General features: G+C 42.4%; 1 protein-coding gene across 2 annotated transcripts in view; it reads left to right on the top strand.

Moving 5' to 3' along the window:
* The first annotated feature begins 408 nt into the window (after positions 1-408).
* The window catches only part of Tbx20 (T-box transcription factor 20), a 54337-nt gene continuing 36913 nt past the window's right edge, over positions 409-17832 (top strand). Inside the window, exons 1-5 of one of the 2 annotated variants that reach the window (XM_029481669.2) lie at positions 409-1028; positions 3929-4061; positions 4943-5107; positions 8949-9057; positions 16004-16162. In XM_029481669.2, the coding sequence (XP_029337529.1) occupies positions 902-1028; positions 3929-4061; positions 4943-5107; positions 8949-9057; positions 16004-16162 (693 nt within the window). In that variant the 5' untranslated portion in view covers positions 409-901. Of the gene's footprint in view, positions 1029-3811; positions 4062-4942; positions 5108-8948; positions 9058-16003; positions 16163-17832 lie in introns of both variants that reach the window. The other variant, XM_021172438.3, reaches the window with a different exon arrangement.

Below are 17832 nucleotides of genomic sequence, written 5' to 3'. Positions count from 1 at the left end.
TGCCGCTCAGCGATGAGGAATTTGCTCTACTGGGCCCTTCTCAACTATTTGGGAACTTCTGAGCTCCAGTAGGAAAGGGAGAAAATGCGGAACTCAGTAGGACTTCCTTTGGTGACATTCAGTCCAGAGCAACGCAAATCCCTGGTTCTCGGTGGCAGTGAAAGTGCCTCTCTCAACAGCGCATGCTTCCCTCCTGCGGGATCAGAGACTCTGGGCGGAGGTGATCCGGCTAGCTCCGCCACCCTGTTCACTGTGCGTCTTCTCCGGCTCTCCACCGGGAGCGCAGAGGCAGGAGGGCACAGTGCCCTAGGCGCTCTCTCCCTGAGCCGCTCGGCCCCGCCCCACTCCGCAGAGTCTGGAAGCAGTGACGTGAGACCACGCTGACTGGCTGCTGCCCGCAGGGATGGCCACCGCCAGCAAATTAAGGCGCGAGGCAGCAGGCGCCTAGGCACACTTTAGGTCGCGCCTTGCTGCGCTCTGCAGAGAGGAGATCCGACTCCCCGGTTTCCGCACCCTCTAGAGTCCCACGGCTGATCGTCACCTCCCCGGACCTGGGCTACTTAGCGGACCCAAGGAGGGAAGGGAGGGAGAACTCGGCGTGGGTGCTGGGGACCCCGCGTTTTGCGCAGTGGGCTTACACACAGTTTTGAGTTCCCGGCTGGTCCCCACCCTGCTTTCCTGCTGGTTCGAAGTCTCTGCGGCTCCCCTGCTTTGCTCTAGTGGACTGGAAAGGCCATCGTAGGAACCTGGGAACGGACGCTTCGGGGGAGGGGGTCCCCAGTTCCGCTTTGCTTGCTCTCTGGAACTTTGAGCTGCAGTTTCGGGTCTTTGTCTCCCTTTGGGGAAGCTGGACTGTGGTTTGTCAGTCCAGGCTTCTGAGCAGGACCGCACGCTGGGAACCATGGAGTTCACGGCGTCGCCCAAGCCCCAGCTCTCCTCTCGAGCCAATGCCTTCTCCATCGCCGCGCTTATGTCCAGCGGCGGCCCCAAGGAGAAGGATGCAGCAGAGAACACCATCAAACCCCTGGGTAAGTCAGGGTGCTAGGCAGTCAGTATGGGCCCTGCTAATCTGTTTCCCGGGTGCGGGCGGTTTGCTCCGCGGGAAGCAAAGGTGGCTTTTTCTACCGGCTGGATCCACACTGCTAAGTCTCAGAGTATGGACCAGAAGTTGGTCCTGGGAGGAAGATTTTTTTTTCTTCTCTCAAGTTTTCTTTGGAGGCTTCACCATCAACTAAAGGTAGTGAATTCTCACTACCGGCTTGTGTTTGTATTCGCTTTCCCCAGTTTCTTGGAATCTCGACATCACGTAGATAGTATGAATGCTGTACAAATTTGTTTGAATGAAAACAAATTCAAGGACAAGTAAGGGTTAAGATGCGGGATCCACGGTGGTATAACACCGGAGCCTGCGCTTGGAATCAAAGACCCTGAGACTTCACAAGAAGCCAGTTTAATTTTTCTATCACAATTAACAGTCTTAATATGTCTGAATAGGACTATAAAATAGGCCGGTTTTTCCACGCAAGAGCCGGTTTTTTTTTCTTCCCCAAAGAAGCGCGAGGTTTGTCAGGAACCCCCATTTTATACTTGCCCATTTTCAATTGAGACTGGCAAGGCCTCCCCAAATTCCTCGAAATTTAGCACTGTTTCTATAAAAACTGTGTTCTTTACAGAGGAAACTAGGCACAGATTAAAGAGAGATGAGCGGTGAGGGTCTCTTGAGCACAGGAGGGTTGTATAAAAGAACTGCTCAAGATAGGGGTTCTGAAAACCCTTACAACCCAGGGGAAAAGAGTTGCTATTCTAAGGGCCTTGGTAATAATTATCGCACACCCTAATCGCCGACTATCAGAAATCAAGTAGCTAAGTTAAGACAATTGAAAAAAAAGTCACCACTTTTTTTCTTTTCGCTATCCCTTCCCAACTCTAATACATTTCACATCCAAGATAAACACTAGAGAAGGAAGGGGCTTGGGAAACTAAGGAGCTTACACAGTGACAGGAGATTACTAAAGTCCAAAACAACAGTGGTACCAAGGAGATGTAAGACAGGGAAATGAGTGTGAATAAGAACTCCTAACTTCCACCTAAGTCAAGATCTGCGAAGGCAATGTGAGCAAGCCAACAAATCCTGACTATTTAGAGATAGCATTGGCTACTACTGTCCAAGTTGGACCTGCTGAGGCTTCCGATCATTATCCTTGTACTTAGGGAATTTAATACCTCCATCTCATTTTGGTACCCAGTAGGAAAAGAAGATCTCAGGTCAAAATTCCTGACAGACTTGTGAGCAGTGGTCTGGAAGCTTGCCAGCTCCACTACTCTTATTTCTGTATCAGTTCTTTAACTAATTTTCTAAATAAAACAATAAAACAAAGTAACAACAAACACGTTCTTCAATCAAAATTACAAATTTTAAATGCTAAGTCAATCCTAGCTCTCACCCCGGCTACCCTTCTAGTTTCTGAAAGGAGTCTGTTCACCTGTTTGGAGAACAACTCTTGTCCATTTTATTCTTATCCCTTACACTCATCAGCCCAACAGAACGAATTACTTAATGTCTAAATCAAGACTCAGAAACTGAAACACCCAAAGGTTCTTTTAGGAGATAGAAGGTTGTTTCATTGGGGAAAAAGATGTCTGCAGACGGTGGATTTCCAATGTGTCTCTTAGTGCTCCATCACTCAAGTATATTAGTTCTACTCCAGTAACCTCCTGGGCAGTTCGGTTTTCTTGTTGTCCTTCTCTATTTCTGTAGTGCTCTGGCCAGGTGGCACTTACAGGGCTTGCCTGTCAGTCGTTGGAAAATAAGATGGTGTCCCAATTCCCTATAAAGATGTGGTGTATATTCACTTCCAAAAGTGTTTCAGGATGTTGGTACTTTCTGGGCTCCTTTGATTTTGAAACAACCTGCATGATAATTCACTTGATACTACTTAATTCACTCACGTCTATTTTCTGTTAGCCTCACATTAAGAAGCATGAGAGATAGGAACCAATTCATCGCACACACCACACACATGTGGTGCACACAACTGGCACTAGTTGGCATTCAGGAGAACAGTTGGAACATGCTGGTTTGATGGGAGGGGGCTTGAAGTAATTTCTTTTTTTAAGAGATGAAAGATAATTGGCAGAGGAAAACAAATACAATCAAACCAACACCCTGCATTGCCCCAAAGTTAGTGTCCAGTCCCTTACCTGCTGCGCCAGAAAAGGTCTGGCTCATACGCAGTGATATTTCAATCTACTGGTGGTTGGCAAAACCTTTTCCTCTTTCAATTCCTGCTATCTGGAGTTGAAGTTGTTTCTCTCACTTCCAGGGGTATTTGGAAGAAAAGCAGTTGCATACATAATCGCTCTACTAATCTATCCCTATCGTAGAAAAATAATAATCTGTTCGAGTCCACCCCTGTGATTTAGCATGCTGGGTGCTGGTATTTTTCTTGTGCTACCCTCTGCAGCAGCAAAGTCTAGAATTTGGGGTGATTGTCATAATAGTTACATTTTATCTTTCAAGACCACAGCCTTCCCTTTCCTTCATTCCTTATATTTTATTCTTAAGAGCTACAGCCACGTAAGTAATAAATCGGCCCTTGTTCTAGATAGATCCTGCTCATTTGATTTAGTTAGCGTCCAGCCCCGGGCATGTCCCAGGTTCATTTGCACAGTTATGGATCGTGCGTTTCTGCCGGGGTTTCAGAGTTTAGTCAAATCCAAGTACATGCTTTGGGTACTCTTCCCAGCTCCTTCCTACTGTGTTCCTTGTTAGTTAGTAATAGCGGTCAGTCTTCCTTCTCCTTTCCTCCAGAACAATTTGTGGAGAAATCATCCTGTGCCCAGCCACTGGGTGAGCTGACGAGTCTGGATGCTCACGCGGAGTTTGGCGGCGGGGGCAGCAGCCCATCCTCATCCTCTCTGTGCACAGAGCCACTGATACCCACCACCCCCATCATCCCCAGCGAAGAGATGGCTAAAATCGCCTGCAGCCTGGAAACGAAGGAGCTCTGGGACAAATTCCATGAACTGGGCACGGAGATGATTATCACCAAGTCTGGCAGGTAAGTTGGTGTGGGCGGGCGGGCACTGAGCAAAGGGTACACCCTGCGCTCTCGGGAGCCATGATTTAGAGCTGCCGGAAGGAGCGGGGAGCGGTGGCTGAGCTCAGGGGTCTCCGCTTCCCACCAGTTCCCTTAGAAAGGTCTGTGAAACTGGAAGTGAAACAGGGTATGGCTGCAGGACGGACGCCACACGTGGAGATCGGGACCTTGTGGCGCGGTGCTGCACGGCCTTTGCTCTGGTCCTGGCATTTTGGGTTCCGAGCAAGGCACGTGTGCCCTGCGGTTGGCTAGAGGTTACAGATAGGAGGGGAAAAAGGAGGAGGAAGCAGAGGAGGAGGAAGAGACTCCCCGTTATATTCACTTTGCGGAAGCCTCCCGCTTCCAGTGAAAACCCGGACTGAACTGAACGAGAACGTTGGAACTCGGAGTTGGGAGGAGACTGGGGCGGTGGCCCTGGACGAGGGAGCGGGGCTGCTCTGTTGAAAGGCGGGAGAGGCAGCGCAAGGTCGATCGCCAGGTCGTTCTAAACCCTGGGCAATACCTATCAGATCTCAGATTCTGACTCTAGGAATCCCCTCCCGAAGGAATGCCCGAGATTTTTGGTAGGTTGAGCGACTGAGTCATCTCTGGTTGTTGGGGAGAAAACAAAACAAGCGCAAATTTTTTTACCTACCAGTATAGTTCCTTGTAAAAGAGGTATGAAATCATTTTTGTGGGGAAAGTTGTGTCTCTGTGGGCACATCTTTCATAAACAAAACAAACCAAGCAAGCAAGCAATCAACAAAAACCAAGAGAGGAGTGGTAGTTCCAACCTTCCTTTCTCCCCAATTTGAGCTTCCTCTTTCCAAAGAGTGAATCGGGCCTTTCTTTTTCTTTGTCAGGAGGATGTTCCCCACCATCCGCGTGTCATTTTCTGGAGTGGATCCTGAGTCCAAGTACATAGTCCTGATGGACATCGTCCCGGTGGACAACAAGAGATATCGCTATGCCTACCACCGGTCATCCTGGCTGGTGGCTGGCAAAGCTGATCCCCCGCTGCCAGCCAGGTTTGTAACTCTGGACTTCTTGCAGTGTAGAGTGATATTAATCTTTCTGATTTAAGGGAATTTTAAGCGAGTTGTTTTAAAACATCGGGCTCTGGCCAGAAATGAGATTTCTAAGTAAGGACACCGCATGACTTAATACAAAATATGTCCCCTTTCAGTCTTCTAGAAAGGGGAAGTTTATGCATAAAGAAAAGGATCTCTTTAATTTTATCCTCGTAATTAAACCCAGACATTCATGAAATTTTAGTTTGAATATGTGTTAGAAATGTGACCTTTTAGAGAAACATGTATTTGTGTAATATTTCTAATAGGCTACTTAGGGTCAGATTAAATAAATGTGCCTATAATTGCCCTAAAATCTTCATGCACATAATATAGTTTAGGAAATTCTTAACAATGATTATATCTGCATAGAATAAGCAATATTTTGGTAAAACTGATTGGTTTTGACCCACAGAAGACCCAGAGGTTTTAAGCATTTCTTCCTCCTCTTCTACAGTTTTGATGGATAAACATAATTCAGTAAGCTAATATTCCTTTACATTAAACAGAACTAACACATTGGAGACAATCCAACTTGGTTTTTTGGGTTACTTTTGCTAATATTTTTTTTTCTGGGTGTACCCTGTCCTAAAAAGTCTAAACTTCTCTTTCGGAGCATTTTATTCAAAGAAGCATTCAGGAGGGTTCTGTCTGTACATGGTCATGTAAAGCAAGCAGCATGTGCTGAGAAACCCTGTCTCAAAAAACCAAAAAAGAAAAAAAAAAAAAAAAGACTTCATTGTTTTGAATAAGAAAATGTACCTTTCGTGACTCATTTTTGGCAATTGATTGACAGTTAGATCACACCCAAGCGTTTGTTTCAATGTACAGATTTAAGAGCCTTGGAGGTGTTTCAAAGATGTTACAAGGATGCTTCTTTGTAACATGTGTAACATCTTGTCTGTAGCCACTGACACCACAGACACAGTGGAAAGGTGTAGTTCTGAAAGAGCATCAGCATCACACGCACTAATTACATTATTGGCCTTGCAGCCTGTTAAAGAGAACAGGAAACAGATAACAGTATTTTCGGCTTTCTGTTCCTAAAAGAGACCTTACCAGGAAGGCCACGGTCCAAGTGAGCATATTAAACAATTAGAATTAAGAAATACTTGTAAATAGCAATTTGTTCTTCTAAGTGAAAAAGCTATACTTCATAATAGATGTTAAAATTGGTAGAATTTGGTGCTTTTTACTATTTACTTCTGAAAAGCCAATTCAGTTTATTTATTTATTTTGAATGAGATAGTGCTATTATGTAGCTCAGGCTGCCCTCAAACCCATGGTGCTACTGCTTCAAGATCAACGCTGCTCTTCGGCTTGGATTTTCATGGTTTACAAATGCGCGGGTTTCAGTTTCTTTTCAACACTGATTTCAAGGGGCCAGGGTATGAATTCGGTCATATTCCTAACCATTTTTTCTATTCGCTTTTGCTTTCTCTGGCCTTTCTTTTTCTCTAGTCTTTCATTCTTATGTATCCTTCGTCTTTCTTCCTCTCTGAAGGTATGAGCAAATGCTGCAGGCCAGCGGGGTTTCAGAAATATGACATGCTTGTTTATGTTTCTAATCTGTTCTGGTTAGAGAAAGAAAAGTGCCTACCGTGTGCTATCTTAACTGAAGCATGTTTAAGCAATTGCTGGAATTTTAGGTCAGGAGGAGGGGGAAGAGGGAAGAAGGGTTTCCTGTATGTTGTTTTGTGTATCCTGGCTCAGCTTATTTATATTAATATTAGATAAAACTATGAAATGGAAACATCTCAGATAATTCATGGAAATTCCTGGTTGTTATTATTATTACAGAAAATAGTTTGTTACGTTTTCTACCTTCATAAAAGAGGGGACTTAGGAGATTAGAATGCTTAAGTTGCTGGTACCAAGTGAGTTTCTATGAAACTTCTAAATCTGAGAAGACTTTTTTTTTTTCCTCACACTGAAGTCAGTGATTTCTAATCAGGAAGCACAATACTTGATAATATTATTTGGTAGTTTTAATAGTCACAACATTATTGATGACCAAAGCCAATATACTACTACATTTCCGTATTACTACTGTAATCTTTATTTAAACAAGTTAATAGCTATGCTAATGTAATTATGGATATTGAATATGATAAAGAATGAACATGCCATCTATTTCTAGATCTTTCAGTAGTTTGGGATTTTAAGAGAGAAGGACAATGTGAAACTGATCGATAAAATGACTATATATAAAACTGTTGGGTTGGAGAGTTAAAACTTGGGGTGCTATTGTATTTGAACTATCAAAGGATGCTCTTATTTACAAGTCAGTTATGAGCACTCTACTGAAAACAATGTAGCAAGCTCAGAGGAGGCCTGAAGAGTTCCCCTGTGGGTGGGGCAGGACTCTGGCACTTTTGCCCTGTTTCACACATTTCTGCATGGGAACAGATTCTCAGTCTTTTCATCTAATATACGGTGGCTCAGACTTCTCATTCTTTACCCAAATATTGCCAGGGGATGTTCATTTTATGACATTCCCCTGCCTTTTTCAACCAAACTATTTAGAAATTACAGCAATAAAGGTCCTATGTAAAATTGGCTGTAAATATCTGGGTATATGGGTAAAGGAATTTATCAGGGCTGGTCACATAGCTCCGTGATACAGCATGGGGTTAGCATTTTCAATTCCAAAGGTCAGTTCCCAGCGCACAACAAAAACAAAACAGAAGAAGAAAACAAAAAAGAAAAAGAAAGGGAAAGATGTAATTTGTCTTATGAAAAAGAAAAGGATTTTTGTTTTCTTCCTTCTCATTCATTCTGTCACCTCACTCTGGTTTTGGAAGATTTGGTGGGGAAGTCAGCAGGGTTAGGATTTGCAAAGTGTGGTACTTAGGGCAAGAGCTGGAATGAAGGAGTGGGTGACCTTCACCTTGTGAGGCTGTGTCCCTCCCACACAGCAACTGATAGGTAAACAATAGATTTTTCTTATCAAAGCTTCCTTGCTTAAGCCATCTATAAATAAATCAATTTAATAACCAGAGGTTCACTTAGCTTGTTAAAATAATGTTCCTTTAACATGTGTATATAGTTGGCAACAGTGCTGTAGGCTGGTGTGTAAAGAAGGCACGAATGGTGGGATCTCAGGCCTGACCTATGGACTCGTAAGCATTTGCTGTGTATCAAAATTAGCCTGCTTTTGTATTTGTAAATTAAATTGAGTCACTTTTAGGTTTAAGTAAGTGATTCTCTAAAATTATTTTCTCATTTAAATTGTTACTTTGCGTTGGTTTACAATAATGCCTCTATTGGAAACTATATTGAAAAAACCTGTGGCAGTTTTTTTTAATACCTCTAACAATAAGATCACACATTTGATAACTGTAGAACAGTAAACCAGAAGGGGAAAAATATAAAATACACAACTCATCTTTGCAAAATGGCTGGCTCAGTAGATAATAGAAAAGTATTCATTACTCCTAAGATCTCAGGGACATGAAGTACGTTAGATGCTTTGAGGTTCCCTCAGCATTGCTATTTTAATAAATTCAAGGCATATGGGACAAATAAAATGCCCCCCTTATGATGCTTATGTGTTCCCTTAGAATCAAAACATTTAGAATAAACACCGTTTTTTTTGTTTTTTTGGGGGGGGGGATTGTTTTTTTCCTGTGTGTGTGTGTGTGTATGTTTTGATTCAGGTTTCCACTTTGGTCTCTAACTCTCAATCCTTCTGCCTCAGCCTTCTGAGTGCTGACATGACAGAGGTGTGTGCCAATACACTTAGTGCAAGTCAGATTTGTTAGAGCATGCCCCAATAAAGCTCTCCAATACTCTGCAGGCTCTACGTGCATCCAGACTCCCCCTTTACTGGCGAGCAGCTCCTCAAACAGATGGTGTCTTTTGAAAAGGTGAAGCTCACCAACAATGAACTGGATCAACACGGCCATGTAAGTACAGAGCCTTGGATCCACAGGTTCCCTTAGGTGGAGTGGACATGTTATGTGAAATATCCTCTCTCCTCTCCCCTCTACCTTTCCCTCTCCTCCATCTTTCTAACTTCCTGCTATTTCTGAGTCATTCTATGAAAATCCTTACTGTTTTTTGTTAAAGCTGTTCATGGGGGTGCAATGTGGCTCTTTTTTTTTTTTTTTTTTTTTTTTTGTACAAGGGGTCCAGGATCTTCTGTGCCAAGAACTCCCCAACAGTATTGCATACGCCATTTGCCAACAAAACAAAGGAAATGTGCATTTAGGGAGGCCAGCAAGTCTCTTTTGGTGTTAAACATGGTACTTCTGTTAGTATATTAATAATACTGCACAAAGTGGGGCAAAGACTTACTGTTGGAATCTTTTAAGTGTGTTCTGCAGAGTGCATCATGTTAAGTGCAGGAGAATGCAAAGGCCAAGTAAATCTACAAAGCTGCCAATCACATAGCATGTTGCTATACAGACTGGGTAAAAGCCTGCAATGCAACCATCAGAAACAAACCGAGTGGGTAGGGCAACCTCTGCCTCAAGTTAATTCTCCCTTTGGCATTCAGATGTCTCTTCTGAATACTGCAGAGCTATCTGAAAGCCAAAGCAAGATGCCTCAGGTGCTTCTCCTAGAGGAAATGTGTTTGGGAGGCAGCTCAGAGTTCTTATGACCTAGAAAATTCTAGATAAGGTGTGGTATTCCTCATCACCTCCCTCTGCACCAAATACACCAAACTGTAAGATAAAGTTGTCTCTTTTCTCCCTAAAAGGAACCCAGAGTATCTGTGTTTCTCTCTGCAGTCTCAGTCATTGCTCTTCTCCCCCAGGACCCCAAGTTTTAGTTTCAGGAGCACTGGCAATGGCAGTTATGTCCCTTTTTGGAAGAGCTGCATACAGCTAAGATTGACAATATCTAAAATTAGGAACAAAGCAGAAGATAGCTCGCTTACCTGTAATCCCTGCAGGGGAGGCAGAGGCTGGAGGAGGCTAGCCTGGTCCAAATGATACTCAAAAAGCAAACCAATCCAACAAAAGCACATTTCATTTTGTGTCAGTAAAGAGTTCATTGTAATATGGGTTATGGGAAAAAGAGAATACAGCTCAGAGCAGAGCTGATAGAGCAAATAACCACTAAGGAACGAAGCCTTGCCTTCTGCTAATGTTCCTTGTTAAGGCATTGTCTTTGATGTGATTGGACATGCGTGAGTGTGTGTGCATGTGTGCATGTTCACTTATGTGTGAGGCGCATGAGCTCATGACATGCATGCAGTGTCTTTTTCTTCTTGCCTCTCTTCACCTTATTCTATTAAGACAGGATCTCTCACCCAACCAAAGCTCACTGTCTCTCTATGTTTTATCAGATTTTTTTTCCATTTATATCTTAAATTTTACCAGATTTTTTTCTCCATACATTTTCATTTTTTTTTTCAGAAATATTTTCTATATTTATATGTATCAGGTTAACTGGCGAGTGAGCAACTTGGACCCTGCTATCTCCGTCTCCTAGTGCTGGGGTTGCAGGTATACACAGCTGCAATGCCAAGATTTTACATGGATGCTGGGGATTTGAACTTAGGACCTCTTACTTTCAGGGCAAGGATTCTTATTCACTGAGTCATCTCCTAAGCCTCTATGATTCAATGCTCTTAAGTAGAAATGTATGTACAGATTCTCTTGTTTCTGTGAGAGAACTCAAGGCAGGATTGCATGCTCCTTTTGAAGAAATTATTTCTGTGTTTTTGTCTTCATTGCCAGGAAGAACATGGCTTCTTTCACAGTTTCTTTCCCTAACTTAAAAATCCTAGGATAGTTATTTATAGTTAAATAATAATTATGTAATCTCTCTCATTTTCTTACCAAGTAAGGCTCTTGTGACTCTAAGGCTTAGTTTGTATTGGGTTTCTGTCATAGATGAAAATGGTTTTAAATAGGCAACAACGAGAGAGTTCTAGAGATGGTTTCAAATAGTTGAACTTGGAAGTGAACAAAGGATCTGTGTTGGTGTCCCTGTCCTCGTGCCCCGGGAAGACCTTCCTTGCTTTCATGACCACATCAGGGTGACTAGGTGGCCTTGTGACTGAGTAGCACTGGGGAGACACTGGAAGTGGATTAATGAGCTTGTTGTTTGACCTGTTGGAACGTTAATAGACCTTTTCAGTGTTGGCGTAAGTTACCGTTGAAAACAGAAGATGCTGCCGCTGAGTGGCTCTTTGTCAGCTTGAGATTTATGAGCTAGCTCTCTGAGATATTATTTGTAGGTCAGTCACTGATCCTACTTAATGTGATCCATATTAAAATATTTTAGGTTATAATTGAAATCTTTTCAGGGAGAAAGTACAATTTTTTTTTTTTAAAAATTCATCTTGCATTTTCTCCATGTGGAAGTTTAAGAATTATTTGGTGTTATCCAGAAAGACTTTAGGCCTCAGTAGTAGACTATTTACTCAGAATTTAAATGTGTTATCTTATCATCATCTTCAGGTGTAGCTGGATTTCAGGAATTTTGAGTTCTATCCTGATTGCGTGACATTTTGACCTTGTCAATTTGTTCTGTTGTTACCAGCTGCTTATATTTCCTGTAGCCTTAAAACTTGTATGGTTGAATAACACCCTTCATCACCAGAATTAGTGTCCACTGAAACTGAGAAAGATGGGTTCTTAGGTACTATGTTATACAACCAGCTTCTTTTTTTTTTTTGTTTTTTTGTTTTTTTTTTTGTTTTTTTCGAGACAGGGTTTCTCTGTGTAGCCCTGGCTGTCCTGGAACTCACTTTGTAGACCAGGCTGGCCTCGAACTCAGAAATCCGCCTGCCTCTGCCTCCCGAGTGCTGGGATTAAAGGCGTGCGCCACCACGCCCGGCACAACCAGCTTCTTGAATCATTTTGATGAAGGTTCTCTTTTATCATAGATGTACTGTTTAGTTTCTGACAGGAACATCAGCTATTCCTAGGAAGTTATTTCTTTAGAAGAACACAGTTTGCTCTTGTGTTGGTAGTTCTTAGCTACACGAGAGGCACAGCAGGCTTAGGAGTCTGAGGTTGTTCAGCACCCCTTACCAAAGACACTGGCTGAGAAGGTTAGGAGCAGGAGGGCTGTTATTTGAAGTATGTTTGTTTGTTTTTGTTTTATTGGCTTTCTTTGTTATGTTTATGTGTGGGTGGGAATGCTATTTGAAAGTTTTTCCTATCTTCTTAGTTGAATTTATGGAATGCTGATAAACATGTATATTAGGAGACAAAGGAGTGTGCTTTTGTTATTTCCAGTTGGCTCCAGATCTATGGTCAAATCACCTTATCTTGAATTCCTTGGAGGAAGTACATTATACACAGAGAAATGATGTTCTTTTTCAAAGCTTATTTCAATATATTTGGAAAAAAACCTTTTTCCTTAGTTGTTTCTACTCTAGTGTGACACCCCCAAAATTGGCAGGTACCAACGTCATTTCCATTCAGTGACTCTTTCTACAGGCTAGAAAGATTGGCAGAAAGATGTTGATTATGTGGTCAGTTGTTCTCTTGTTTCTATGGATGTTGGTTCTAAGGTGTCTTAAATAGAGAAACCATGGCCCAAGTCACATATAAAATGAGACACTATTGACATATAACTTCCTCTATATTGTGAGTAGCATGTAGGCTTCTGGTAAGACCTACTGCAATGGGAATGTTATGTGAATAATTATTAGTCTGAATCATTTAGGGAATAAAGACAAGAAAAGCATACATGTCCAGTGTAGGTACAATACTTTTTCTCTTCTCTTCTCTTCTCTTCTCTTCTCTTCTCTTCTCTTCTCTTCTCTTCTCTTCTCTTCTCTTCCCTTCTTTTCTTCTCTCTCTCTCTTTTGGTTTTTCAAGACAGGGTTTCTCTGTGTAGCCCTGGCTGTCCTGAAACTCACTTTGTAGCCCAGGCTGGCCTCGAACTCAGAAATCCACCTGCCTCTGCCTCCCCAGTGCTGGGATTAAAGGCATGCGCCAAAACCTCCCAGCTGGTACAATACTTTTGATCTAAAGTATTTATTTATGACAGGGTTTCTCTATGTACACCTGGCTGTCCTGGAACTCACCCTGTAGATCAGGGTTGCCTTGAACTCAAACTTACAGAGATGCAACTCCTTTTGCCTCCCAAGTGATGGGACTAAAGGCATGCACTCCCAGTCCAATTTAAGGTTGTTTAAATTTACAGAGGCACCACTCAAAGATGCCAATGTCCACCGTGTATCAATTACCCTGGTATTTAGTGGACAGTTTGTAAATACCTTCAGCAGAAACTCCCTCCCCACCCCTGCACCATATCCATCCACATTAGTCAAGAAAGCAATGGGCCCTTCAGCTACAGTGTCCCCTAGCAAGCATCACCCAGTGGCTCATGCACTGCTTCCTGTGACCAGGGATTTGCAAAGTGTTGAGGACAGGATGCAGCTGAACCAAAATAGCAGTGTGCTGTACATTTAAATAGCTATCTGTGTGTCAGTGGAGACAAGTGGGAGACATTTTATACCTAAAAAATGAATTATGTTTCATCAAATGTGTCATAGATCATGCCTGTAATTCTAGCACTCAAGAGACAGGCAGGAGAATTGCCAAGATTTTAAGATCAGCCTGGGGTACAAAATGAAACCTTGTGTGGAAATACATCATGGAGCAAACAGGAACAAAAAGGAGTTTCTTTGTTCATTTTGTACAGTGGCAAACATTTGTTTTTTGAAAGGATAAACAAAAATACTATTTCTTATCTGCCTTTTAAACTAACATATTTACCATTGATAATAGCTTTTTTGTAACTACAGAATGGAGGATGGCCATGCTCGTGATTAAAATTTAGCTTTAAGAGTGAAAGGTAGTAGTCAAGACATTTTCGAAGCCCGGATCATGTTTTTGAGCCCTTCTTAGTTCCTGCGTATGTTCCAGGGGGGCAACTTTCCTGACAGCCCAGCAGCTGCAGGGCTCTTGCTGTTCTGCCTTGAGGATCTTCCATTAGACCCCAGCACCTGTGTCAGGCAGGTCTCAAATGCCTGTAACTCCAGCTCACGGGAATCTAGTGCCCTCTGCTGGCTTCCATGGGTAACTGTGTGTGCATGCACAAACAATAAAATTGGCAGTGATAGTACCAGCTTTTCACTTGGGAGACACTGTCTAGGATGGGGAGGTTTGCTCACTAGGCTAAGGTAGAAGAGCTATGGGGGCTGGAGATGGCTCAGTGGGTAAGAGCACTGACTGGTCTTCTGAAGGTCCTGAGTTCAAATCCCAGCAACCACATGGTGGCTCACAACCATCCAGAATGAGATCTGAAGCCCTCTTCTTGTGTGTCTGAAGACAGCTACAGTATACTTAGATATAATAATAAATAAATCTAAAAAAAAAAAAGAGCTATGAAGTAGTCGATTTGAGATTTTAACCTGTGACTGCCTAATACAGTACAGTGTTTCTAAATCACCTTACTTTTTCCTCTGTAAATCACAATGTGGCTGCCTAGAAATTTTTTTAGTTTTACTTTATTATTATTATTATTATTATTTTAGTTTTTTGAGACAGGGTTTCCCTGTGTAGCCCTGGCTGTCCTGGAACTCACTCTGTAGACCAGGCTGGCCTCAAACTCACAAATCCCCCTGCCTCTGCCTCCCAAGTGTTGGGATTAAAGGCGTGGGCCACCATACCCGGCAAAAGTATTTTTTTTTTTTATTAAGAAAACATAAATATGCATTTTATGGTGTAACTAGACCAAAAAAAACCCTGAAGACTGTTTTAGAAGACTTGTTAATTTTAATTCACTTATTTTATGCATTTGAGTGTTTTGCCTGCATGTACATTTACCAAGATCATACCTGATGGTTATGTGGAAGCGAGAAGTGAAAGATAGTGTCAGGTCCCCTGGGACTGGAAATACGGATGGCTGTTGAGTCACCTCGTGGGTGTTGGGAATAGAACTTGAGTCGACTGCAAAAGCAACAAGTGCTATTAAGCACTGAGCTGTATCTCCAGCCACCATTCCCCTCCCCCTTTAAAAATCATCTATCTATCTATCTATCTATCTATCTATCTATCCATCATCCCTCTCTTTGTGTGTATGTGTTTGTGTGTTTGTTTGTGTGTGTGTGTGTGTACACATGCATGCTATGGAGCATGCGTAGAGCTCAAAGGAAAACTTGTAGAAGTCTGTTCTCTCTTTCCATTGTGTAGCTCCCAGGAATCAAACCCAATCCATCAGAATTAAAGGCAAGCACCTTTACCCACTGAGACATCTCACTGGCCCAAGGCTTGACTTTGAAAAAATTAATAAAACATGGTCCAAGGTGATGGTTTAGTTGACAATATGCCTGCCACATGAGCAGGAGGACCTGAGTTGGAATGCCTGCACAGACATAAAGGCCAATTTTCAGCAGGGAGGCTGTAGGGTGGAGACAGATGGATCCTAGAGTTCAGTGCCATTCTATTTAGCAGTGAGCTCCAGGTTCAGTGAGAGACTCTGTCCTGTAGAAAGATTTCAGGAAATGTTCAACATTCACCTCTGGTCTCCACGTGCATAGTACAAACAAGAACACCTACAGAAAGGCATGTGTCTCACACACACACACACACACACACACACACACACACACACAAATAAGCTAATACACAGAGCATACCTTCTGAATGAGTCCTGCCCTCATTATTTTAGAAGGCAGCTTGTGCAATTTGCGTGTCTTGGTAAAATGTGGTTCACTGTGATGACTCTTTTTTTTTTTTTCAATGTAATAATTTTATTGCTTCAGAATCTATGACTTGATATTACCAACATAAATCAAGTGATGACTCTTATTGTGTGAAATTGACTTGGCAGAAGAAGGAAATGGTTAGTTCTAATCTTAGAATTGGATTTAAGTTGTAGATTAGATAGACAGGTTAAGGATGTAAAAACTCAGGACTTCCCATCTCTTTACTGCAGATAATTTTGAATTCAATGCATAAGTACCAGCCACGGGTGCACATCATAAAGAAGAAAGACCACACTGCCTCCTTGCTCAATCTGAAGTCAGAAGAATTCAGGACGTTCATCTTTCCAGAGACAGTTTTCACAGCAGTCACAGCCTACCAGAACCAACTGGTGAGTGGCCCTTGACAGTTCAGTTCCCACACAGGGGTTTTCCAGCACTCAAAACAGAAGCTGCTCTGGAGGAAGACAGCTCATAAATATGAACCTCTAAGAGTGTACTGAGCATCAGCCATCTTCCAGGACCCTCATTCTATAGTGCAGGCTGCTTGCTGGCTGATCCTAACCTGAATCCACCCCAGAGTGCCTTCTGCAGGCACCCTGGAGACACTTGTTTAAATTACGAACCCTTGAGACACTTCTTGAAACTAGCTTAGCCACAGCTTAGGATAAGGGAAACGGTGTGAATGTCTCTGTAAATAATAAGCTGCAGTCCTGTATTTAATTGACATCAAAATATCCAGTTATAATGTCAGGTTATACCTTTCTACTACTCTCTGTCATACTCGGTATTTCCAACTTGAGCACTGTTTTCTTGCATGAGATTTAGTCTTAGTAAATACGTATCAATGTCCCACTGAGGCCAAGTGCTGTTAGGGATTTGCTTGAACATTTTCTTCTTTCTTGGTTGGCAGAAGGTTGTCAGATTTATAACAACAGTGATGCAAAATGTGGAGGAAGCTGAGGGAAAGAAGGACAGACTGGGTAATTTTTCTGAAGTAAAAGAAGCAGGAAGTAGAGTTCTTTTGGAGTGTATGTAGTAAACGGTGTTCATAACTTTAGTTTAATCAACAGCTAGATTGCTCAGACCTCTTCATCTTGCTTTTGTTTGATTGGCTGTAAGTAGCTAGGATGCTTGCCTTCCTCTTGCCATGCAGTTGGTGTGTGGTCCATTCTGCATGGATACTGATCAGGTGCTGCCTGCTGGCAGAGCTTCAAACATGGGTGGGTGGGCCAGACAGGGAAGATGCAGAGGCTCTGGAAAGGCAAGAGGAAGCTGACAGCACAGTAGTCCTGGGCGAAGAAAGTGGAATGGCCAGAGTGGATGGAGAAGGCTCATGTGCCCATAACTTCTCCATGACCTTGAGGTTTATTTCACAACTATCTTTGCCATTTCCCTTACATGTAAGCTGAGGCTAAGAACCAACCAGACCATTTTGGGGGAGTGCAGTGAAGTTCAGATGTGATGATGTATACAGACATGCCTTGGAAACTTAGAGGTTGGACTGTTCAGGAAGATCAAGAGTGCTTATTCATACTTGGACCTTAAAATGTCAGTGATTATGCCATAGAGATGGCTCAGCAGGTAGAGATGAGTGTGACCTGATGACCTGAGTAAACACACACAAACACACACACACACACACACACACAAAATAAAAAATAAAATTAAAAATTCATAGGCATGTTTGCTAAGATAAATCCATGCATAGTTGTTATGTAAATCACTTGATTTTGTAAACAACATGTTATCTCTTTTGAGCTCCAAAATGATAACACAAAAGGAGAGACTTCCAGAAAATATTTAAGTGAAACTGAGAACAGACCAGAGTCTGCTACACTCTCCAGCCCTGAAGATCTGGACCTTTGAAGCTGGTCTCACTTGTATTTGAAAGCACTTGGGAAGTGGCTCTTAAGAGTTCAGAGAGGATCCTGAAATATTCTGCTCTCTCACACTAAAGGGCAGTTTCATGCTACAACACCAGATGTAGGACACTTTGAGAAACCATGTTGCTGTTTTGGGGTGAAATAAAAACTGGTCATGTGGAAAATTTCAATGCTGT

This window comes from Mus caroli, unplaced genomic scaffold (assembly GCF_978045245.1).
Source record: "Mus caroli unplaced genomic scaffold, Mus_caroli_1 scaffold_11, whole genome shotgun sequence".
Taxonomy (NCBI): domain Eukaryota; kingdom Metazoa; phylum Chordata; class Mammalia; order Rodentia; family Muridae; genus Mus; species Mus caroli.
The sequence above is the reverse complement of the archived record's forward strand: the minus strand, read 5'-3'. Positions and strand labels throughout refer to the sequence as shown.